The sequence below is a fragment of the Pseudophryne corroboree genome (assembly GCF_028390025.1).
Source record: "Pseudophryne corroboree isolate aPseCor3 chromosome 3 unlocalized genomic scaffold, aPseCor3.hap2 SUPER_3_unloc_41, whole genome shotgun sequence".
NCBI lineage: Eukaryota > Metazoa > Chordata > Amphibia > Anura > Myobatrachidae > Pseudophryne > Pseudophryne corroboree.
Window position 1 is genome coordinate 755,278 of NW_026967532.1, and position 25,928 is coordinate 781,205.

Genomic DNA, 25,928 nt, shown 5'->3' on the forward strand with positions numbered 1-25,928 from the left:
CTGCCAACAAAACAGTGTAACACCGGTCAAATTCTATCCTCTTAGATATATATATATATGTTCCTGTGGCAGGATCCACAGGTTATCCACAGGATAACATTGGGATATGATGACGTGACAGCGGATTTGCAACAAACGGTCAAAGCTTTCAGCCTCCCAGTATGCAACGGGCCTGTCCATATATCTCTGCCTCCTGGCTCAGGCAAATCAGTTTTTCTCCGGCTGGTTCCACAGGTTATCCACAGGATAACATTGGGATATGCCGGGGGGACAGCGGAAATAGCACCAAACAGTCACGAGCTTTCTGGCCTCCCATGATGCATCGGGGCTCTTCCATATAATCCCGCCCACTGACTCAGTCAAATCAGTTTTTTGTTTGGTGCGGCAAGAGCCGGACCATGGTCACAGGGCTGCTGTTAGGGCAGCCCTAAGCTTTTATTATTTTATTTTTATAGTCTTACTATGTTTTGAGTGATCTTTCTTAACAGCATCTTAAACGCATGCTAGAAAGAGTCGCTCCAACAACTCTCCACCGGGTCGCAACAATGCTTACCTTTGCGGTACAGTGCTGTCTTGGCGGGCGTCTGTGACGGATGTTCTAGCAGGTCCAGCAGACGTAACCAGGCTGTGGCCGGAGCATGGGGAGAAGGTAAGGCATCGGTTTCCTTTTACTAGGGGTTTCCGGACATATTGGAGGAGACTACAAACAGTGGTTGATGCGCCGCCACTCTTAAGTGCAACAGCGCTACGCTTTAGGGACCATAGGCGCCAGGACTAGGTTGAGGCTGCGATCCCTAGAGTTTATGTCAACAAGGGGAGTCAGACGCTCTCCTGGTTGCCCCTCCCACCAGTTCATGACCAGTTTCCGTGCATCTCCCGTCCATGAACTGATGACCTCACTTCCCTCTCAGACGCTACAACGAGGGTACTCGGTCGCAGCTTGGGCCGCTGCGATGGTGTACACTAGAGTTTCCGCCTAGACCGGATCGCAGACAGGATCGTCTGCATATACGTATCGTTCACTGAGCGTCTGTGTCCGTTATTGAGCGTCTGTGTCTCTCATCAGTTACCGGAGCGGTAGTGTACACTAGTAGCGTCTGAATCTACTCAGCGTCTTTCGAGCGTATTGATAGATCATGGAAGTGGGGTGTGTCTCCCTGTATCCCACTCTACTGAGTAAGGGTTATACAGTAATAAGATTCTATCTACTTGTTAGTATGAATTGTTCATTTTGGTACATATTGCATATGAGGCCTGTACAGTACTGTTGTTTTCTACTAAAATGTCTGAAAAACTTGTTATAAGAGCTGTTAAAACATAAATACACTAATTGTACTCCTACTTACTTGTAAAGTAATTGTTTGTGGTTGATTATATTCTCATATGACAAAGTTTAATATTTAACATGTGACTGACTGCTAGTATGATTGCTGACTTTTTATATGTTGTCAGTTTTATTCTGAACCTCAATTCAGGTGCACGGTTGTGGTCAGATTGATTTCACTTATATATATTTGTGTGTGTGTGTGTGTGTGTGTGTGTGTGTGTGTGTGTGTGATTCTCAGTCACAAATTGTGTAGTTGGTAAACGCTGAAAAATTGACTGTCTGTGAGCGGCAAAAGTGACGAGGATAATTTATCAGGCACTCCTACATCCTTAACATGTTTATCTTGTAAAACGGGGATTTTAGAAGGAATGGAACAGTTTATTACTTATGATGGGTTATGTACAAACTGTTATGCACATCGGCAAAGTAAAAAGCAGGCTCCGGTTCAACAACCAGTAGAGCCATCATGGAGTATGTTCGCGCAGACCTTGTCTGCAATATTGGACAGATTAACTCCTGCAGTTCCACCCCAGGGAATAGGTTACACTATTAACCCATACATGCAGCTCCCTCCTTATGGTTTGGTTCCAGTAGCTTCTACAAGTAGCCAGGCTGTTAGGACCAGGGTAGATACATCCATGTTGCAGACTACACAAGATGATACAACAGATGAGGATACAGTGTATTCTAATACCCCATATGATGATCAGTCGGAGAGTTTTAGCTCAGAGGATATAGCTGAGCTTATTGATGCAATGAAGGCTATTCTCTCTTTGGAGGAATCAGCCAAGACAGTGTCAAAATCTAAAGCACCTGTGTTTAAACAAACAAAGACAGTTAGGACTGAATTTCCAGTATCAGAAGATCTGACGGAAATGATGGAAGAACCTTGGGCTACACCTGGTAAAAAATATAAGATTCCGAAAAAATGGGATTCTTATTATCCTTTTACAGCTGCGGATTGTTCAAAAAGAGAAGTTCCTCCTAAAGTAGATGCACATGTTGTGCGACTTGTGCGTAAATCTGTTTTACCATTGCCGTCTACTTCACTGACTGATGTTACAGATAGAAGAATAGATGGTTTATTGAAAAATATTTTTTTCTCTCTCGGGGGCTGTAGTAAGGCCAGCTATGGCTTCAGCCTGGATGACGAGAGCGATGGTAGAATGGGTGGAGAAACTAGAAAAAGGCCTCTCCCCTTCCACAGGGGAGGCGGAATCTCTTTTAGGCCGTATAAAACAAGCTGCGCAATATTTGGAAGAAGCAGCACTTGATATGGGTACAATTGCTTCTAACGCATCAGCCTTGACAGTAGCTGCTCGCAGAGCAGTTTGGCTACGTACTTGGAAAGCGGATGCAGAATCCAAGAAGGTTCTGGAAGCTCTGCCTTTCGCTGGTGATATTCTGTTTGGAAAACAATTGACAGATATTCTAGAATCGGAAGCTGAATCCAAGAAGGTCAGACTTCCGGTTAGTTATTATAACCCTAAGACTAGGGGTTTGAAATTTCTGCCATTTCGATGACAAGGCAGAGCAAAAGGGAAAGAGGAACCTAAGCAGCCCCAGTTCAATAAGTCAACTAGGGGTAGGAAGCAGTGGGCCAATAGACGGCCGGTTTCCAAGCCAGAACAGAAGCCATCAGTCTGAGGGTACTGGCCTCCAGCTGGAGGATTCCAGGGTTGGGGGCCGACTCCTTCAATTTGCACATATATGGCAGCAGTCGACGACAGATGCTTGGGTGCAGAAGGTGGTATCTCTCGGTTATGGTTTCCCCTTCAAGAGGCAGCCTCCTCAAAGGTTTTTTTGCACCAGTCCGTCTCGAATAGATTCGAAGGCAGTGCCCTGCAGGAAGCGGTTCAGAAATTGCTTCAGTCTGGTGTAATTATCCCAGTACCCCCGACACAATGGGGACAGGGGTTTTACTCCAATCTATTTTTGATGCAGAAGCCAAATGGGTCATTCCGACCCATTCTCAATCTCAAAATGTTAAACAAATACATTTGGTTTCCAAGGTTCCACATGGAGACATTATGCTCCATAGTTTTGGCCATGGAACCGGGAGATTACATGGTATCTCTGGATATACAGGATGCTTACCTACATGTGCCTATAGCACAGTCTCATCAGTGTTACCTCCGGTTTGCCATCCTCCAGCAACATTTTCAGTTCCAGGCTTTGCCCTTCGGGCTAGCAACAGCCCCCAGGGTGTTAACCAAAATTATGGTGGTTATGGCAGCTTATCTCCTCAAGCAGGGGATAAGAATATTTCCATACCTTGACAATCTTTTAATCCTAGCACAATCTCAGGAATTACTTTTGAGCCATCTTCAACAGACAATAGTTTGTCTACAAAGACACGGGTGGCTCATAAACTGGGAAAAGTCGTCTGAGTCCGTCACAACGGATGGTTCATTTGGGGGCCATATTGGATTCAGGTCTAGAGAGAATTTTGTTACCATGGAAAAAGATATCGAAGGTGCAAGTAATGACTCTGGAGTTGCTGCAGTCAGACTATATCAGTCCATGCAGCAATGTGACTGATGAGTCTGATGGTGTCTACCTTCGACATGGTGGAATATGCACAATTCCACTCCAGACCTCTACAGCATCTCATTCTGACCCGATGGAACGGAAGACATCAGACAATAAAAAGACAGATGATTAATATTCCAGTAGACGTAAGAAGGTCTCTAGCTTGGTGGCTACAGACAGACCATCTAAGCAAGGGGAGACCTTTTTTGGGTAACAGATTGGCAAATCCTGACAACAGATGCCAGTCTTCAGGGCTGGGGAGCGATGTTCGAAAGCCTCTGGTTCCAGGGAAAATGGACCATAAGGGAAAGTCGCCTGCCAATAAATCTGTTGGAAATAAGGGCCATATACATGGCTCTAGTTCAGGCAAAGGACAGTCTGCAAGGAAGACCAGTCCAGATCCGTTCAGACAATGCTACAGCGGTAGCGTACCTCAATCATCAGGGAGGAACTCACAGCAAAAGATTGATGGAGGAAGTAACTCACATACTAAGGTGGGCAGAGCTCCATCTCCCAGCATTGTCAGCAGTGTTTGTTCCAGGAGTGCTGAACTGGGAAGCGGATTTTCTCAGTCGACAACCATTCAGGAAACCGAATGGGCATTATACCCAGAAGTGTTTCAGACCATAGTAAACAGATGGGGGTTGCCAGAGATAGATCTCATGGCATCCCATCTGAACAACAAAGTTCCGATATACGGATCAAAAACAAAGGATCCCGGAGCAATCCTTGTAGACGCACTGTCAGTGAATTGGGAGTTTTGTTTTGCATATCTGTTTCCTCCAGTCTCCCTGTTACCCAGGGTAGTGAGGAAAATAAAGCAAGCAAAGGGAGCCATAATTGTAATAGCTTGGCCCAGAAGGCATTGGTACACAGATCTGCTAAGGATGTCCGTGGAAGCTCCAATACTGCTCCCTCAACGTCCAGATCTACTAATGCAGGGTCCTTGTTATCACAGTCATCTGGATTGTCTGTCTTTGACGGCATGGCTGTTGAGACCTCTATATTAGAAGCAAGAGGATTTTCAAAACAAGTAATTTAAACTATGCTTAGAGCAAGAAAACCTTTTTCAGCTCGTATTTATCATCGAATATGGCAAGCCTATACTCATTGATGTAGCGAAAGAAGTTTGGATCCAAGATCTTTTAAAGTATCCAGGATTTTGGATGGCTTCCTTGAGAGTTCAGGTATCAGCATTAACTTTATGGTTTCAGAAAAAGATTGCTGACTTACAGGATGTGCGTACTTTCTTTTCAGGGAGTGATACACATTCAACCACCTTTTGTTCCTCCTGCAGTTCCCTGGGATTTGAATCTGGTTCTTAAAATTCTTACAGGGACCTCCGTTTGAGGATCTCTTAAGAGAGCAGATCTTAAATGGTTGACGGCTAAAGTTCTCTTTCTACTGACAATGGGTCAGCTAGAAGAGTGTCAGATTTAGGAGCACTATTGTGTAGGTCTCCTTTTCTGATCTTTTTTCCAGATAAAGCAGTTCTCAGAAATAGATCTGGTTATCTTCCGAAGGTGGTCTCAAAATTGAACCTTAGCGAAGAGATTGTAGTCCCGGCTTTTCAGGTATCGAGACTTTCTGCGGGAGAAGCGTCGCTGGACGTGGTCCGTGCGTTAAGAATCTACGTGGATCGTACTAGTGCCATCAGAAAGACAGATTCTCTCTTCATTCTCTACGGATTTCACAGAAGAGGATGGCCTGCTAGTAAACAGACGCTGGCAAGATGGCTCCGAATGGTAATTTCAGAAGCTTATTCTCGTGCTGATCTCCCTGTTCCGGCCAATGTCTCTGCACACTACACATAAGGTAGGTCCTTCTTGGGCGGCACAACATGGTGCTTCAGCAGAACAGATTTGTAAGGCAACCACATGGTCTTCCATTAACACTTTCATTAGACATTACGCCTTGGATACTTTTGCCTCTCATGACGCTAAATTCGGACGATAGGTTCTCCTGTCTAATCAGGAGCGTACCCACCACTAAAAATGGCTTTGGGAATCCCACTGTTATCCTGTGCATAACCTGTGGACCCAGCCGGAGAAGTAGACGTTATGGTAAGAACTTACCGTTGATAACGTGATTTCTCCTATGTCCACAGGAATCCCACCCTGAAGCACCTGATTTGAGGATCTTTACAATCACTAAACCTCTTCCATCTTGTATGGAAGGGTGTGCATGTGTGTTCTTATCGCATGAACAGGGTTCTACATGATGTTCCTGCCTAAATTGCTGTGGAAACAACTTATTTGACTGAGTCAGTGGGCGGGATTATATGCAAGAGCCCCAATGCATCCTGGGAGGCCAGAAAGCTTGTGACTGTTTGGTGCTATTTCCGCTGTCGCTTCGGCATATCCCAATGTTATCCTGTGGATACCTGTGGACATAGGAGAAATCACTTTATCAACGGTAAGTTCTTAGCATAACGTCTATTTTGTTTGGTGCGGCAGGAGCCATAAGTTTTCTTATTTTATTTTTATAGTATTACTAATTTTTTTGAGTGATCTTTCTAAAAAAGCATCTTATACGCACCATAGAGTCGCTCCAACAACTCCTCGCCGGATCGCGACAACGCTTACCCACGTGTACAAGTGAGGCAGGCACAGGTTCTGGTAAACCTTCATGGGCTACTTTGCACAGACATTATCCAATGTAGCTATTCCCTATTAACCCATACATGCAACATTCATTCTGAGGTTTATACACCTAGGGAATTGTCAGCCTCTCAAAACAGCAGGCTGAAAGGCTGGTGGTAAGTAAATCACATAGACATGATACAACATCTTCACAGTCTACACATGTTTTAGATGAGGATTCGTTGGAGGATGAGGACTCATTGCACTTCAGAAGGTCTGGACATACCTGACATACCTGAGCTAATTAGTTCTATGTAAGCCATTCCATCTTTAGAAAAGGCAGCGGAGCCTGTGTTAAAAACTATAAAAACTAAGACAACTGTGTTTAAACATCCCAAAACAGCTGATGGAAATTTTGGGTTACGCCCAGTAGGAAGTTAGAATTCCAAGAAATGGAATTCCAATTATCCTCGTCCAGTTGGGCACTCTTTAAAAAAAAAAAAGGGAGGTGGCTTCCAAAGTAGATTCGCATGTCTTAGATTGGTCCGAAAATCTACATTACTTTTGTTTTCAACATCAATAAAAGATGTCACGGGGGGTGTGGTCTGACTGGAAAAGCAGCAGAAAGCAGGATAAAGGAGCACCTGCTTATATAGGTCCTTTCTGCCTTTTACAGCTGTCATACGGGTTCTTCCAGGCCCTTTCTTGCCCCTCTGTGTGTTTTGACACCCCGGTGTGTAGGTTGCGGCACCGGGGAGCCATTCATTTGGCTTTTGCAGGTTGCGGCCTACACCCGGATCCGAAGCTGCGGACTGAAGTTGTGCAGTGATCCCACCACAGACTGGACCTCAGCGAGGTAGCACTGCTACTCACCATGGGTTGTGCGCCCTGTCCACTTTTGTGCCTAGCCGTGCTGTTGGAGTCGTGTGGAGAGGCTGACTGGGAATCAGCGGTGACCGCGGCGGGAGACACTGAGCGGAGCTGCTTTCCCGGCATCTGATGCGGCACATACTACGGGGATTGGTGGCCTCAGCAGGGACACGTTAGTCAGCTCACCCGCCTGCAGCCTGCCTTCTCCTACTGTCTGGCCGTTGAAGCCCTGAGTCGTGGCAGCGGGGAATACACGCAGCGATTGCCTGTCATCTCTCCAGCAGTGTTCCGGCATCTCCCTCCTCTCCTCCTAACCCATGGTGCTACGGGGGAATCTGGCAGAGCTGTGAATTATAGAGGACATACACGTGGGGTTCCTGTGCAGCCAGATACACTACCCTGTGCCACTGCATCCTAGTACCCTCTCCTGCCTTATTACTGACCTGGTTCACCCACCCAGTTTTTTTTTATTTGGACTTCCCTGCCAGAAGTGGTCATCTTGAAAACTGGCAATATAGCCACATGCCCTCCTGAAACCAGCCGCTTCCCTGGGAGCTACAGACACTGACAGCCCATGATCAGTGCCCTTCACTACAGTCTCGGTGATTTCCGGCAGGGACTTCTGCCGCTGCGGCCCTACCTGGGCAGTAAGTGGTCGCCTGAACTGCTTTTATTATTATTATTATTGCCTGGCCTCCACTCCTGCTATGTCGACTCCCTCTGGTGGCAGACTGTGCTGACTACATCCTCCGTACTGTTTGCTGCTGGGGTTTTTTTTCCTCCTGCTCCCCTCAATCACCGTAAGATCCAATTAGAGCTCTTGGGGCTTCAGTATAGCTACGGCGCAACAGTCCATGTGTCCAAGACAGTAGCAGGCTCCAGTTGCTGGCTCCTATAAATTACTTTACCGCTCAAGGATGGCATCTTCTTGCTATTACCCATAAACAACTGACCTCACAATGTTTCTGTAACAGATGGCCACTGAGGGTCTATGCTCACTGATGTCTCCCTATTTCCACACTTCAATACTTCTGCTATTTCGCTACTGGCCTCCTGACCTTGTTCTCTAATCTCCGTAATGTTATGCTGAAGAATGGGCAGAACTGGAAAATCATCTCATAAGAAAGCTAAACCTCGTCCTCAACAGGAAACCTCTCAAACTGACTTGAGACCTTTTCTTCTTCCTAATCAGCTAACATTGAGCCCCAGTCCTGATCATTCAGAATCTTCTCCCATTCTGTCTTCTCCTCCAAGTCCTTCCATGATGGCTTAAACCCATTGTTTAAACTCGTTGTTTAAACCCATGGCAAGCCAGGTGGGCTTTCTTCTTCTCTCGGCTCTCCTTCAAACTCTTTAACCGCCCAGGAACCTTAAATTGAAGAGTAGATCCACTTTCTCATTCTTTTCAAACAGATGATTCACTCAACTCCTCTGAGAAACAGTTTATTCTGATTCCGGCTTCATTTGCTTCAACTCGTACTGTTCCTCTACCTCCGCCAGGGAGAACTTTTGTAGCACCAAAATTTTGCAGGAAATAGCTTACGTGGGCTCATTCTTCATCTTTCATGGGTCATGCCGGTGGTCTTAAGACTCTCCAGTTCATTCAGCGATTCTACTGGTGGCATCATCTTAAAACGGATGTCTTTGAATTTGTAGCAGCCTTTTCTAAATGTGTTCAACATAAAAGTCCACAAGCATCTCCCTCAGGTCTTCTTCATCCACTTCCAACACCTCAAAAGCCTTGGACTCGCATCTCTATGGATTTCATAACCGATTTGCCGGTCTCCAGAGGGCATACCACCATTTGGGTCATTGTGGAATGGTGTTCGAAGATGGCTCACTTCATACCCCTCACCGGTCTTCCCTCTGCTCCTCAGCTATCCAAATTGTTTTTCTCATAGATTTTCATTTGCATGGCCTTCCACAGGAAATAGTTTCTGATTAGGGTCCTTAATTCGTCGCCAAGCTCTCAGTTCTGTCCTAGGAATCAAGTTGAACTTCTCTTCAGCCTACCATCCCCAGACTGACAGACAGACTGAAAGAGTCAACCAAGATCTGGAAACTTTCTTACGGATGTTCATGTCCCCTGCTCAGGAAGACTGGATGGATTACCTCCCATTTGCTGAGTTTGCATACTATAACCTATATCATTCTTCTACCAATTCCACTCATTTCTTCATTAACTATAGTTTTCATCCATGAGTTCCTTCCTTCTAATCTCAAACACCTCTTGAGGTTCCTGCTGGTGAATCCGCTCTTCGTCAGTTCACTAAGATTTGGAGACAAATTCATAAGGCGCTACTTAAGACTTCCCAGAAATAAAAGACCTGCACTGATCGGAAACATAGGGCTGTTCCTAGTCTCAAAGTGGGAGATCGTGTTTGGATATCCACCAGAAACCTCAGACTCAAAGTTCCTACAAAAAGTTTGCTCCAAGATTCATCGGTCCGTATCCTATTAAGAGTGTTGAATCCTGTTTCTTACAGGGTGAAACTGCCTCCCTATTTGAAAATTCCCAATGCCTTTCACATTTCTCTGCTAAAGTCTCCTGTACTAAATCATTTTTGGGCAGCTTTCCCTTAACCTCCGAAGGTTCAAGCTGCTCAAAATGAGGAATTCGAGGTTCATAAGTTTCTTGACTTCCGCAAGAGGTATGGTTATCTCCAGTGTCTCATAGATTGGAGGGGATATGGTCGGGAGGAAAGATCTTGGGTGGCTGCAGAGAATGTTCATGGTCCAAGACTGAGTTATGCCAAGAATCCCACTAAGCAGCGTGGGTGTTCGGAGACCACCCTAAAAAGGGGGGTACTGTCAGCATCTGGAGTCTTACCACCGGTTATGGTCCCTGCGGCCTTCCTCTTAGCTGGCTTGTGTCGCTGCGATGGATAGGAAGGTCCTCCGGTGCGGCTGCCGGGTGTCTGGAGGTCCGGGTCCTGGGGAGCGGAGCATGGCAGCCGGAGGTGTCTGTTTCCGAGTGTCCTGTTGCTGGAGTGCAGCATCTGGGAGGCTCAGGCCAGAGGTAGTGGCAGTGTGCTGGTTCCACATGTGTCCTCTGTGCGGGGAGCCACCATGTTGAAGACCAATCCAAGACAATAGGTATCCCAGTTCACGTCCAGCCAATCTGGTACAGCCTTCACTTATAAAAAAGGGTTGATGCTTAGCTATGTTGCCAGTACTTCAAGTTACTTGCTGCTGTAAGGTGCCCTGAACTCTGTGCTCCCAGGTTAACCCCCGGTATCCTGGTTCTGTTGTTTCCACCTGGTGGTCAGTTTTGTTATTGCAGTCCTTTGCTCCCAGTCCACCTGCTCTTGTGGTTTAACCACTGGGCCCTCTATCTGGAAGAGGGTCTCCATTTGCTGATGGTGCTCACAGCGATCCTCTCTTCAGCATCGTTTACAAATCACAAGTCACTTCTTCATTTAGTATTCTTCAGCATCGTTTACAAATCACTAACCTTTCGTCTTTCAGAATTCACTCAGACTTCTCTCCTAGTCGTTGTGTATGATTGAGGTCTCATTAAAACTGAATTCCTCTTTCTTCAGTGTATCATTCCGGGTCATTGTCCTCATTGCCTACCGCTCTACATCTTCGGGCCTAAGTCTTCAATCCATGAGTAAGAACTGCATTCAGCCACCTTGTTTCCTTCCTTTGCCGATTAGCTGCTCCCTCAGTCAATTATCAGTCGTCAGATCCCCAACTCAAGCCAAGCGTGACGTGGAAGAAGGGGAATTCCTGGTTTCTCTGGATATTAAGGATGCGTATCCCAATATGGCCGCCTCTTCAGGCTTACCTCAGGTTTGCACTGCAGGACAGTCACTACCAGGTCCAGGCCTTGCCTTTCGGCCTATCAACGGCACTGAGGGTGTTATCAGGGGTGATGGCAGAGATGTTGCTACAACTCCGCAAGCAGGACGTGAACATCGTTCTATACTTGGATGATCTCCTCATAATGGCTATATTCAGAGCACAGTTGATGGAAAAGATCAGCCTTCCAACACGACTACTCACGGATCATGGGTGGATTCTCAATCTGCAGAAATCCCACCTAGAACCTTCGCAGAGGCTTCAGTTCCTGATAATGATACTGGACACAGTGTCTCAGAAGGTGTTCCTTCCTATGGACAAGGCAAAGATAATTCAGACGATGGTATGTTCCATTTTGAAGCGGAACAAAATCTCGGTACATCTTTGCATACGCTTACTGGGAAAGATGATGGCCTCCAACGATGCAATTCGGTACAGAAGATTTCATGCATGACCATTCCAGCTGGATCTGCTGGACAAATGGTCTGGGTCACATCTGCACATACGCCAGATGATATGCCTTACACGAAACGCCAGGATTTCCCTCTTATGGTGGTTGCTGATCTCCCTTTCAGAGGGTTAACACTTCGGAATTCATCATTGGATTCTGCTGACAAAGGATGCAAGCCTCCATAATTGGGGTGCAGTGACCCTAGGGGCTCGGTTCCAATGAAGGTGGTCTGATCAAGAAGCTTCCCTTCTGATAAATGTTTTGGAACTCAGGGCGATTTACAGTGCCTTTCTGCTGACCTCTTTATATCCTTCAGTATCAGGCCATACAGGTATGGTCAGAAAACACACCAACTGTGGCGTACATAAACTAACAAGGAGGTCCAAACAGCAGAGCTGCAATGAGGGAGGTGTCACAGATATTCCTCTGGGTGGAGCGGAATCCCAAGGCCATTTCTGACATATTAATTCCGGGAGTAGACAATTGGGGAGCAGACTTCCTCAGTAGACATGATCTGCACCTGGGGGAATGGGGCCTCTACCCGCAAGTGTTTCAGCAGATATTTCATCGGTGGGGCTACCCGCAAATCAACTTGTTGGTTTCTCAGCTCACCAAGAAGCTTCTGCATTACTGTTCTGGGATGAGGGATCCACAGGCCACAGCAGTGGACGCTTTGGCGAAACCGTGGATTTACTGGTTGGTGTACTTGTTGCCTCCAGTTCCTCTAATTCCAAGAGTTCTCAAAAGGCAATTCTGATTGCCCCAGACTTAGCCCCACAGGGCCTGGTATGTACACATTTTAGCCTTATTACTCGTAGGCCTCTGGCCTCTGCCAATTCAGGATGATCATCTTACACAAGGGCCATTCGTCTATCCAGACTTACCACGGCTACGTTTGATGCAATGGAAATATATTGGGAGGATTTTTCCAGGTAAAGAGATTCCGAGCAAGGTTATCTCGACTATGCTGAAAGTCGCATCGAAATATTACCATCGCATATGGAAGAAATGTGTCTCTTGGTGTGAAGGTCAACCGTATTCTGCTGTGGATTTTCATCTGGTACATTTCTTGCACTTCCTGCAGGCTGTTGTGGATGTGGGCCTACGTTTAGGCTCCATAAAAGTGAAAAATCTCAGCCTTGTCTTTTTCTTCCAGGGAACAATTGGCCGTTCCCCCAGTGGTCCTTCATATTCGACCACCCTTTGTGCCTCCCACAGCACCGTGAGTTCTCAATTTGGTTCTGGCCTTTCTCCAATCGGTTTGATTGAACCTTTCCACAAGGTGGACATGGAGTATTTGACATGGCAGGCTATCATGTTGTTAGCCTTGGCCTCAGTGAGGTGTGTTTTGGAATTAGGGACCTTATCCTGTAAGAGTCCTTCTCTGGTGTTTCATGAGGATAGAGCGGTGCTTAAAACTCGCTAGACATTCTTACCTAAGGTGGTGCCAGCATTTCATATCAATTGGCCGGTGGTGGTTCTGGTTGTCACTGGCACGTCTGTTACACCAATGTCCTTGGACGTGGTTCGGGCTTTGGAGATTTATGCCAAGAGGTCAGCTATTCTCAGAAAATCAGACTCGCTCTTTGTTCTCTATGATGCTTCAAAGATTGGTTGTCCTGCTTCGAAGCAGTCTATTGCGTGTTGGATCAGGCTTACGATCCAACAGGCTCACTCTTCGGCGGCTTTGCAGCTGCCAAGGTCTGTTCAGGCCCACTCCACACGGACAGTGGGTTCTTCCTAGGTGGCTGCCCGGGGTGTTTCGGCTTTGTAGTTATGCTGGGCAGCTACTTGGTTGGGTTCGAACATGCTGTAAAGTTTTAAAGGTTCAACACCTTGGCTACTGAGGGCCTTCAGTTTGGTCAATCAGTTTTGATGGGGTCTCAGCACTCTCCCACCCAGTTTGGAGTTTTGGAACTTCCCCATGGTACTAAGACCAACCCAGTATCCCCTTGGACATTAGAGAAAACAGGATTTTAATATCTACCTGTAAATCCTTTTCTCATAGTCCATAGAGGATACTGGGCGCCCGTCTCTGTGCTTTCATATTTTCCAGCAAGAGTTGTTCTTGTGGGTTGTAGTTTTGTGGTTTTGCTGTCCCTATTTTCAAGTTGTGGTTAGTGTTGCTATCCTCTTGTTATGTTGTGTGCTAGTTCGTTCTCTCACCACTTTCCTGTCTCTTTTCCGCCTTTCAAAGTATGTCCGTCTCCTCGGGCACAGTTTTCCTAGACTGAGTCTGCAGGAGGGACATAGAGGGGAGGAGCCATCACACTCTGAAGAAGTTTTAAAGTGCCAGGCTCCAATGGACCCCATCTATACCCCATGGTACTAAGACCATCCCAGTATCCCCTATTAACTACGAGAAAGGGATTTACCGGCAGGTATTAAAATCCTATGTTTTCAGAATAGCAGGGCCATCCTCGGGTGAAGGTATCACTGCAAAGACGCCGTTTCACATTACAATAACCTTAGTAGGAAATACCCATTTGTATTGTACATTTCCTTGGGTGGAATAGACGCCTTTTGGCCAGTGTCACAGGAGAAATTTCTACAGATTATCCAGGCACTCACCTGTGGATGAGGAATACAAAGCAGCCTGTAGAATGCGTTCTTTAATATGAAAAAAAGTGGACCCTGAGCAGAGTGTCCCTCGGTGCTTGGATCGGGGCCTGTTTACCCACCGGTGACCCGCTAACCGGGATGCTGGCGCTGTACTCACCACTCTGGCTTTGTTAGGGGGTGGCGGCCATGCTGCGGGAGTGAGCAGTCACCTCGTGGGCTTGCGATCAGCACCCTCAGGAGCTCAGTGTCCTGTCAGCAGACTAGAGAACCACTAGAGAACCATTAACTCTTCAGAAAGTTGGTTCCTACTCCCACGAAGCAGGGAGGCTGTTGCCAGCAGCCTTCCTGAAACCTAACTAACTCTAGAAAATAAACAACTCCTAGGAGTTCCCCTAGCTGTGTCCGGCTCCTCCGGGCACATTTTCTAAACTGAGTCTGGTAGGAGGGTCATAGAGGGAGGGGCCAGCCCACACTATTAAACTCTTAAAGTGCCAGTGGCTCCCAAAGGACCCGTCTATACCCCATGGTATTAAATGGACCCCAGCATCCCCTAGGACGTAAGAGAAAGTAGATTATTACCTAGCAGATGATGATAATTGCAAGGTATCATATGGTGTATTGCATGTAAAGTACCTTGTTCCACACCTACTCTGCTGTAGCAATATACCTTATATAAGGGTGAGTAACACATATACAGGCTTACCAGCGTATGAGCACACACATAAAGGAATGCTACCTTACCAATGCTTCCAGGAGTAACGTTAGGAGACATTTCTCTGATCCATCAGCTCATATGACTGATGTTATTGTTCATCTAGAATCTCCAATTCATACGATATGTTCCCCATCCATTGTTTTACATTGGTGCTGAGATAGGACTTGGCGAGTGACTACATCTCCATTTATACTTCATGGTTAGTTACCAGTACAAGAGAGAGATATATCTAAGTCTTATTATAATATTACATTTGTTATTGTGAGTGTTCTCAGGAGGGTGGACACAATGATAGTCTTAGACACAGTATTATAAAGCCTTCATTAAAAGTTATGTTTTATACACACACATTTACAATTAAGTGTCCCAGCGAGTTGTCTTCTCCTATTGTTTACAAGATTAATATTGTTACAGAAAATGTCACATTTCCATAATGTATTTTATTTCCAGCAGATGGACACACAAGCAGGAATATCTCAGAAGGACATCTAATGTTATCCCCGGATTGTGACATAAAAGATAATGACAGTAGACAGGATTCTCCAGGAGCTAATCCCATCACCCCAATTATACATCCAGCTCTATCAGCTGATCCCTCTGATCCTGGGAAATGTTCTCCTGATCACTCTGATATTGGTGCATCTGTTCCAGCTCTGACAGTAGATATAGAGTTTCCCTGTTCTATAGATGCAAAATGTTTTACACAGAACACAAAGCCTATTAACCCACACACAGGTAAGGCAGGTGGAAGGCCACTGATATGTTCTGAGTGTGGGAAATGTTTTACATACAAATCAGATCTTGTTATACATCAGAGAAGTCACACAGGTGAGAAGCCATTTCCATGTTCTGAGTGTGGAAAATGTTTTGCAAGCAAATCAGATCTTATTAAACATCAGAGAAGTCATACAGGTGAGAAGCCATTTTCATGTTCTGAGTGTGGGAAATGTTTTACACGGAAATCATATCTTGTTACACATCAGCGAACTCACACAGGTGAGAAGCCATTTCTTTGCTCTGAGTGTGGGAAAGGTTTTGCAAACAAATCAGATCTTGTTAAACATCAGAGAAGTCACACAGGTGAGAAGCCATTTCCATGTTCTGAGTGTGGGAAATGTTTTACACGGAAATCATATCTTGGTACACACCAGCAAACTCACACAGGTGAGAAGCCATTTCTATGCTCTGAGTGTGGGAAATGTTTTGCAAACAAATCAAATCTTGTTATACATCACAGAAGTCACACAGGTGAGAAGCTGTTTTCTTGCTCTGAGTGTGGGAAATGTTTTACACAAAAACCACATCTTGTTATACATCACAGAAGTCACACAGGTGAGAACCCATTTCCATGTTCTGAGTGTGGGAAATGTTTTACACAGAAATCATATCTTGTTACACATCAGCGAACTCACACAGGTGAGAACCCATTTCCATGTTCTGAGTGTGGGAAAGGTTTTGCACACAAATCACATCTTGTTAAACACCAGAGAAGTCACACAGGTGAGAAGCCATTTTCTTGCTCTGAGTGTGGGAAATGTTATACACAAAAATCACATCTTGTTATACATCACAGAAGTCACACAGGTGAGAACCCATTTCCATGTTCTGAGTGTGGGAAATGTTTTACACAGAAATCATATCTTGTTACACATCAGCGAACTCACACAGGTGAGAACCCATTTCCATGTTCTGAGTGTGGGAAAGGTTTTGCACACAAATCACATCTTGTTAAACACCAGAGAAGTCACACAGGTGAGAAGCCATTTTCTTGCTCTGAGTGTGGGAAATGTTATACACAAAAATCACATCTTGTTAGACATCAGCGAACTCACACAGGTGAGAAACCATTTCCATACTCTGAGAAATAAATCAGCTCTTGTTGCACACAATAGACATCACTCAGTTGAGGAACCATTTTAATCTTCTGGAGTATACTCATCATTGCCATGCGTTGTTCTTCAAGGTTCTTATCCTATCTCCTATGCTTTTTGCAATATACATGTTACCACTGGGTGAAAAAATCAGATGTCATGTCCTCATCTACCACTGCTATACAGATGACCTGTCTTTTGCTCCAGGTACTGAGAACCCAGTACCAATCCTAAATGGTTGTCTAGCTGAGCTCCAGGTGTGGGTGATGCCAGTTGGCTGTGACTCAGTCCTGGTGAAACAGGTCTATATGGTAAAAGCTCACCAACAAAGAGCAGGGCTACAGCTCAGCTTTGCAAACTAACCAGACTTACGCTTGGGGGTTCAGATTTACAAAATGCTGATCATGTGCGGAATCTTGGTGTCCTGGATGGTGGAGTGACACTTAGACATCAGGTATCAGCCACAATCAGATCCTCATCTGAGGAACATAGCCAGACTCCAGCACTTATTTCTCTCAGAAGATCTACCTACAGTCATACATACAATGCCACGGCCACAGGGCGCTGTATAAAAGTGACCCCCGGCTGTGGCATTATCTGTCCAGCTAGTGGAGCCCGGTGCTGGTACAAAAAATACGTGTGACCTGTATTTTTTGCACCAGGACCAGGCGCAGAGCCCGGTGCTGGTTGTTAAAATACGGGGGATCCCCTGTCATTTTTTTCACCGTATTTTGGCAACCAGGACCGGCCCAAAGAGCCCAAAGCTGGTTATGCTTAGGAGGGGGGACCCCACGCAATTTTTTACCGGGTTTTTCCCCGTTTTTTAAACATTTTTAAAAATCTAATCAAAATCCGTCAAATCGCCCGTTTTTTGACAGCGGGACTGTCAAATTCATTTTTTATTGAATATGACGGTCGAATTGTGTCGAATTTAAAAATGGGTGAAAATGTGCCGCAATTCGCCCGGAATTGCATATACCCCATAGACTACTGCAATGTCCTCTACCTGGGTCTCCCAGCAAAATAATTGCACCGCTTGTAGCTTGTACAGAATGCAGCAGCCAGGCTGTTACCTAACCAGCCCGTTCCTGCCACATAACACCCATTCTCTGCTCCATTCACCGGCTGCCTGTAAGATGGTGACTCTATTACATAATCTTACTGACTCTCCCAGCCCTACATGACCAGGGTCCACCTGCTTACTTCCACCTGCAGATGAAGGACTCTTACCAGCAGTACCAAGAATCCCCAAGAAGTTCTGAGATGTCACGGGGAAGACAGGGTGGTGGCACTAGTGCTGTAGCGGGGGCTGCCAGAGGCACTGTCTATGGGTAATATTATCCCCAAGCAGCGCTAAGGTGTCAGAGGGGAGACAGGGCAGTGGTAGTAGTGGGGAAGGACAGGGTGGGTGGCAGTAGTGGGGGGAGACAGGGCACTGGCAGTAGTGGGGGAGGACAGGGTGGGTGGCATTTGGGGAGGGAGATGGGGCGGTGGCAGTAGTGGGGGAGACGGCAGTGACAGTAGTGGGGGGAGACAGGGTGGTGTCAGTACTGGGAGGAGACGGGGTGGATGGCAGTAGTGGGGGGGGAGACAGGGTGGGTGGCAGTAGTGGGAGACAGGGCAGATGGCCGCAGTGCAGTACCAGGGGCTGCTGGAGGCAGTAAAGAGGTGTATGTGTTCCGCACAGAACCAGTTGATAATTAGACTTAATAAATATTCTTCCTTATTTCTAATTAATCCCTTGTATGTGTTACGGTTATTTGCTGTGTCAGCCTTTATGTGTGTTCTGTGTAATAATCCTGAAAGTAGTGCTGCTACCGATCTCATATCATTTGTAGTAACTTGGAAAAGATGAGATATGAGGTGCACTCTGGAAGCTTATAGGGGGTTAATCAGAGATGAACGCAGATGTGACATCACGCAGCCCCTGGAAAATGGTCCTCACCTGCCCGCGTTCACCCCTCAGGGATGCGGCCACAATGTGTGTCTGCGCGGCCGCTGCGCACGTGCATTTTGTCACCACCAGCAAACTGCTGCGGGCCGCTATTGCAGCTGGGGCTGAATAACCCCCATAGAGTTTTGTCTCTCCTGATATGTATCTGTTTTACTTACCTGCAATACTATAATGTAACTGGAATTGTTTCTGTGATTTAAAGGACATTTTATCCATGTTGTGCAGAGTAAAGTATTTTTTAAGTGTAAAATATAGAGAAAAATCTGTGTATCAAAGATATGAAATAAAGTTGTTTAAAAACAAAAGATTTCCGTTGGGTCTTTTTATGTGTCTGTGTATTATCTTATTTCCAGATAATTGTCGCTATGGTGACAGAAACAATTTCCTGTTAATGTGTCACTTGTATTGTTACTTTTGTGTCCAGCGGGTGGGCTCGGAAATGTTATCCTTTTCCTCGCAGCCCCAGTTGCTGGAGAAAATGAAGGAGGAGCTGTTGACGGGTCACGTTCCGCTTGAGTTGACAATTTTCTCACCAGCAGGTCTTTCCACCTCTGCAGACTTGTGTCCGGAAAGAGAGATACAACGTAGGCTTTAAACCTAGGATCGAGCACAGTGGCCAAAATGTAGTGCTCTGATTTCAACAGATTGACCACCCTTGAATCCTGGCAAAGCGAATGAAGGGCTCCATCCACAAGTATTTCCAGGGAAGACGTTAAGTCTGAAGGACTATGCACAGGCCCAAGTGATAATTGTTTTATGATCCTTCTATGTATGAACCAACCGATAGATGGAATAATCCTATAGTGTTAATACCAAAGATTAGCTAATCTGGTTGGAGGTGCGTCATTAAGCAAATTGCAATGACTGGTTAGGGGGTTTAGAAAAAAACGCTAGTGGGCTTATATCTAAAGAAGCCTTAATGTGTGGCACACTTTTTTCTTTATGTTTCATGAATAAATTAAAACATAACTTTTATTATTTTTATTTAAGATAGAATTTTCAATAGGCATGACATAAGGCAATTGATTGTCAGCCTGGAGAGACAAAAAATGAATGAAAGATATAAAATAATTTATATACCAACACTACCTATGTATGGGTATATGGGTAGAGCAATAACTGATATAAGCAAGTGAAATATAAAACGGATTTAAACACAGGTTTTATTTATCAAATTTATTGAATCCTCTCACAATGGGATTGTGATCTCAGAAAAATGTTTTACAGCAAGCGACCTGCAGAGTGTTACTACTGCATACAACCTAAGTGCTCCCTGCAGAGCGTTACTACTGCATACAACCTAAGTGCTCCCTACAGAGCGTTACTACTGCATACAACCTTAGTGCTCCCTGCAGAGCGTTACTACTGCATACAACCTAAGTGCTCCCTGCAGAGCATTACTACTGCATACAACCTAAGTGCTCCCTGCAGAGCATCACTGCTGCATACAACCTAAGTGCTCCCTGCAGAGCATCACTACTACATACAACCTAAGTGCTCCCTGCAGAGCGTTACTACTGCATACAACCTAAGTGCTCCCTGCAGAGCGTTACTACTGCATACAACCTAAGTGCTCCCTGCAGAGCGTTACTACTGCATACAATCTAAGTGCTCCCTGCAGAGCATTACTACTGCATACAACCTTAGCGCTCCCTGCAGAGCGTTACTACTGCATACAACCTAAGTGCTCCCTGCAGAGCGTTACTACTGCATACAACCTAAGTGCTCCCTGCAGAGCATTACTACTGCACACAACCTAAGTGCTCCCTGCAGAGCGTTACTACTGCATACAACCTAAGTGTTCCCTGCAGAGCGTTACTACTGCATACAACCTAAGTGGCCTTTTCTGGTAACCGCTATGTCTTACAATGACCACTTTGTTACTACCCGTAGCGTATCACACGATAAGACAGTGTTACTCCCTATAATGTATAACAGTGGGATCGTTCTCACAGGCACAAAGAAACATATATGTACAATTCAGCACATATGTAATAATATTGGTATTGAGAGGAAATGTTTTCCTATAACAAGTATATCATTGTAAAACCCTGTACCAGATCAGAATCCTCAATCACGTGTGTTACCCATTCAGTACATATATAAATTGATAACTGACCACATCACAAAGATATGCTCATGGAATAAAACAAGATTGTTGGTAATAAAAGATGTTCTCCTGTGACTGAGCATATCATGTGTAACCCTGTAACAGAGCACAGTTCTCTAAGGCATGCATATCCAATTCTACACATTTGTATCAATTCTGTGACAATATTGTTATTGAGAAGGGATATTCCCTGTAACAAGGTATACACTATGAAATCCTGTCACAGAGCGAGGTATACATGATATTATCCCAAGGTTAGTACATAGATAATATACAGCTTTCTGCCTGTTTCATTCCAAAGGCCTGCTAAGTTGTCCCAACATGCATCTACACAATACTATTGCCAATCACTGAGTGACGCCTGATATAAATATAAATCAGTCAGATAACGAGTAGTAACCAGTGACTAGTAATGACGTCTGTATGCAATGACTCCACAAATCAGGAGAACCACCTTTCTGTATCTCCAGCACCCGCTACAGAAATATAACATCTGAAGAATGAATGAGGCTGGGGAGAGAGTAGCAGCCTGTAATAATGATAATATATGCTGTTATATAAACAGTGCTATAACCATTCTTCTGGTAGAGATCCTTCCTCTGATAGATATAAAGAAGCTCTGGTGTATATAGGCTGAATCCCCCTTCTACTTTTATCCCATGTGCCGTGGGGCAGTGACTGGGAACAATGAGCAGGGAAAGCACCAGCACCAGAGCAGAAGGAAAGATAAAGTGCAGCAGCTTCTGCTGTCCCCGGGATCAGTCGCTTCCTCCCCTGTTGCGGGTACACATTGCAGAGGAGGTGAGCGGTGTCCCGGGAATGAGAGAGGCGCTCTGAGTACCTGCCTGAAATGGTGGCTGCAGTGTCAATGCCGCTGGGAAATCTGTAGCGCTGTGAAGAGAGCGGTGTCAGTACCGCTAGGAGACCTGTAATGCTGCGCTGGGAGCCGCTCGAGAGCACAGACGCCGGGTCTGGTTTGAAAGCCACACACCCGGAGACAGTGTACGTCTGAGCTTCCGATGACGTACGTTTCATGTTTGCTTGATCACATCGGTGCCTGGGTTTTACAATGATATACTTGTTATAGGAAAACATTTCCTCTCAATACCAATATTATTACATATGTGCTGAATTGTACATATATGTTTCTTTGTGCCCCTGAGAACGATCCCACTGTTATACATTATAGGGAGTAACACTGTCTTAACGTGTGATACGCTACGGGTAGTAACAAAGTGGTCATTGTAAAACATTGTGGTTACCAAAAAGGGTAACTTAGGTTGCATGCAGTAGTAACACTCTGCAGGGAGCACTGAGGTTGTATGCAGTAGTAATGCTCTGCAGGGCGCAGCTGTAAGAGTTTTTTTTCTGAGGTCACAATCCTGTTAAATTTGATAAATAAAACCTGTGTTTAAATTCCTTTTATATTTCACTTGCTTATATCAATTATTGCTCTACCCATATACCCATACACAGGTAGTGCTGGTATATAAATTATTTTATATCTTTCATTAATTTTTTGTCTTTCCAGGGTGACAATGAATTGCCTTATGTCATGCCTATTGAAAAATCTATCTTAAATAAAAATAATAAAAGTTATGTCTTCATTTATTCATGAAACAAACAAAAAAGAGTGCGCCACACATTAAGGCTTCTTTAGATATAAACTCTCCATCAACAAGTCCCACATACTTACCGGAATTGCTCTGTCTTAGATACTCCTTCAATTTCTCCAGCTGCTTCTGCAAAATCCTGATGAGGGGAATGACCTGACTCAAGCTGGCAGTGTCTGAATTGACTTCACGTGTGACAAGTTTGAAGGGTTTGAGAACTTTGCAAAACACGGGAATCATTCTCCATTGCGCTTGAGTCAGGTGTATTCTTCCTCCTTTGCCTGTATCCAGTGGCGTAACTAGGGGTCCACAGCCACTGCGATCGCTTGGAAGTGCGCAGGGCTGCTGGGCGCCCTAGCTCCCACCACTCATTTTTGCTGGGAAGGACATGGAGGGCACAGTGCGTGTCTTTCCTGTGTTCCTCCTGGATCTCCGGCGGCAGCGGCGTGTATGTTTAATGAAGTGCCTATTTGTGAGCTCTGATTGGCTTACAAACTAGCACTTCATTTGACAGACACACCACTGCCGCCGAAAACGCAGGAAGGACTCAGGAGAGGCGCGGCTGTGCCCTCTGTGTCCTCCTTCCCAAAACTCACAGCACGGCAGCGGGGTAGGCCAGAGGGGATAAGGGGGTCCATGGCACGGGGGGAGCATATTTGTCACTAGGGGGCATATTTGGCACTTGGGGGAGCATATTTGGCACTGGTGGTATATGTGTACCTAGCACTGGGGTGGGCATATTTGGCAGCGGGGGTATATGTGTACCTGGCACTGTGGGGGAATATCTGGCACTGGAGGCATATGTGGCACTGGAAGCACAGCCCTAGCAAAAATCATTACCCCCTGGTTACAAGCACAACACCCAGCTCGTTAAATCCCAGGCAACAAACATTACCCCCTAGCAACGAGCATGACACCCAGTGCATGAAACCCCTTGCAACAAATATTATTACCTGGCAAAAAGCTTGAAACCCAGCATATGATACATCTGGCAACAAACATAACACCTACCGCATGAAATCCCTGGCAACGAGCATGAGACCCTGAGCATGAAACCCCTGGCAATGAGCAGGTAATTTAAAAGTAATTAGAAGCCTTACTTTATGACTTAATGTGTAATGGGCATTACGGTGTGTGGCATAATGTATCACGGACATTGCGGTGTGTGTCATAATGTGTCAACAGGCATTACGGTGTGTGGCATACTATATCACGGGCACTGTGGTATAATTTCTCAGGGGCATTGCAGAGTGTGGCATAATGTATAATGGGCATTGCGGTGTGTGGCATAGGGTATAATGGGCATGCGGTATGTGTCACAGGAATTACGGTGTGTGGTATACTATATCATGGGCATTGTGGTATAATGTCTCGGAGTCATTGCAGTGTGTGGCATAATGTATCATGGACATTGCAGTGTGTGGCATAATGTATCAGGGGCATTGCAGTGTGTAGCATAATGTATAACGGGCATTGCGATGCCTGTCATAATGTGTCACAGGCATTACGGTGTGTGGCATAATGTGTCGGGGGCATTATGGTATGTGGCATATTGTGTCATGGGCATTATTGTGTGTGGCATAATGTCTAAGGGCCATTGCAGTATGTGGCATAATGTATCCTGGGCATTACTATATGGAGGAAAAATGGCAAATAATGTAAGGGGCATGAATCAGGAGTAATGTTTTCCTGTGGTAGTCAATGTCTGGGCGTGCAGGTTGCAAAACTGGGGTATAAGGTAGTCTTTTCCTGCAATGACACACCCCTTTATGCAAAGCCATGCCCCTTTTTGTGGTGCGCGTCTTTGCTAGAGCCAATTATGGGGGGTGGGGGAAGGGGTGCCAGAGAATATTTTGGTTTGGGGGGAAAATAATTCTAGTTACGCCACTGCCTGTATCGTAGGTGGACGTATAGGCTATAATGGCCTTTTGCTGCTCCTCCATCCTCTGAAGCATATAGAGGGTTGAATTCCCCCTCGTTGCCACCTCTTGTTTCAGGTGATGGCAGGGCAGGTTCAGGAGTGTTTGCTGGCACTCCAGTCTTTGGCACACAGTGGCTGAATGTCAAAAGTGGCATGCAATTTTTCGGGCCATCGACAGCATCTCCAACACGCCCCTGTCATTTTTAAAAAAATTCTGCACCACCAAATTAATTGTATGTGCAAAACATGGGATGTGCTGGAATTTGCCAAGATGTAATGCATGCACAAAATTGGCGGCGTTGTCCGATATCACAAATCCCCAGGGGAGTCGTAGGAAAGTGGGGTAAGCCGTTGTGCGATGATGTTCCTCAGTTTCCGTAAGAGGTTGTCAGAGGTGTGCCTCTAACGGAAACTGGTGATACACAGCGTAGCCTGCCTATGAATGAGTTGGCATTTGCAAGATGCTGCTACTGGTGCCGCTGCTGTTTTTGCTGGGGGAGGCAAAAAATCTACCCAGTGGGCTGTCACAGTCATGTAGTCCTTAGTTTGTCCGTGGTTAAGTGGACATTGGGTACATCCGCATTTTTAAGGACACGGAGGACAACTTTTATAAATGTCCCTGTACAGTCTGGGAATCGCTTGCCTAGTGAAGTGGAATCTAGACGGGATTTGGTACGGGGACACAGAATGTCCATCAACTGTCTGAAATCACAGTGCCCTAATGGCAGATACCGGACGCACGTCTACCACCAGCATAGTTGTTATGGCCTCAGTTATCTGCTTTGCAACAGGTGACTTCTGTCATATTTCATTTTCCTCACAAATGACTGCTGGACAGTCAATTGCTAAGTTTAAGAAGTACAAGTGGTCTTCTAACTTCGCCCCTGGGAAGACGATCGACTCCCAGCAGCAACAACAGCAGTGGAAGCAGCAGCAGTAGGCATACCACTGAAGGATCCTCCAGAGGAATCCCGGTTTGGAGAGGACTCGTCAGTCATGCCAGTGACATGGCCTGCAGGACTACTGACGTTCCTGACTGAGTAGGAAATTGACGTTGAGGGAGTTGGTGGTGTGGCTTGCAGAAGCTTGGGTACAACAGGAAGAAGGGATTTAGGTGTCAGTGGACTGCTTACGCTCTCACCCAAAGTTTCTGAACTTGACAATGACTTCTGATGAAAGAGCTGCAGGTGACATTTAAGGGAGGATGTTCCTAGGTGGTTAACATCCTTACCCCTACTTATTACAGATTGACAAAGGCAACACACGGCTTGACACCTGTTTTACAGATTTGTGGAGAAAAAATTCCAAACCGAAGAGGTGGCTTTTTTGTATTTTGCCCAGGCATGTCAATGGGCTTTCTCATCCCATGGACAACAACTGTCTCCACTGGTGCCTTATTCAAACCAACACATCATCATCAGAATCCTCATGGTCAACTTCCTCCTCAGCGCCAGCTACACCAATATCCTGCCCATCCTGGTGTACATCTTGTTAGGCGCGGCGGTCCGTGGCGCCCCTCCGACGGTTGCCGAGCGATGGTCACGGCCGCCGCACCTCCCTCTTCGCCCGACTGGCACCTAGCAATGCCAGGGCGCCGTGCGTGCTGTAGCCACCGG

The 25,928-nt window shown here is 45.7% G+C and overlaps 2 protein-coding genes and 1 long non-coding RNA gene across 3 annotated transcripts in view; all 3 read left to right on the top strand.

Annotated features, from left to right (window-relative positions):
* LOC134984235 (uncharacterized) overlaps window positions 1-25,928 on the top strand; it is a 379,662-nt gene that overhangs the window by 177,091 nt on the left and 176,643 nt on the right. The window lies entirely within an intron of this gene.
* Window positions 1-25,928, top strand: part of LOC134984229 (oocyte zinc finger protein XlCOF22-like) — a 130,793-nt gene that overhangs the window by 2,518 nt on the left and 102,347 nt on the right. The gene's annotated exons all lie outside the window — the stretch shown is intronic.
* LOC134984231 (gastrula zinc finger protein XlCGF17.1-like) lies at window positions 15,590-17,071 on the top strand (the record flags this gene model as incomplete). Its single annotated transcript, XM_063949858.1, has 1 exon — window positions 15,590-17,071. A coding segment is annotated over one exon (1,122 nt), but the record flags the coding sequence as incomplete, so codon positions are not given.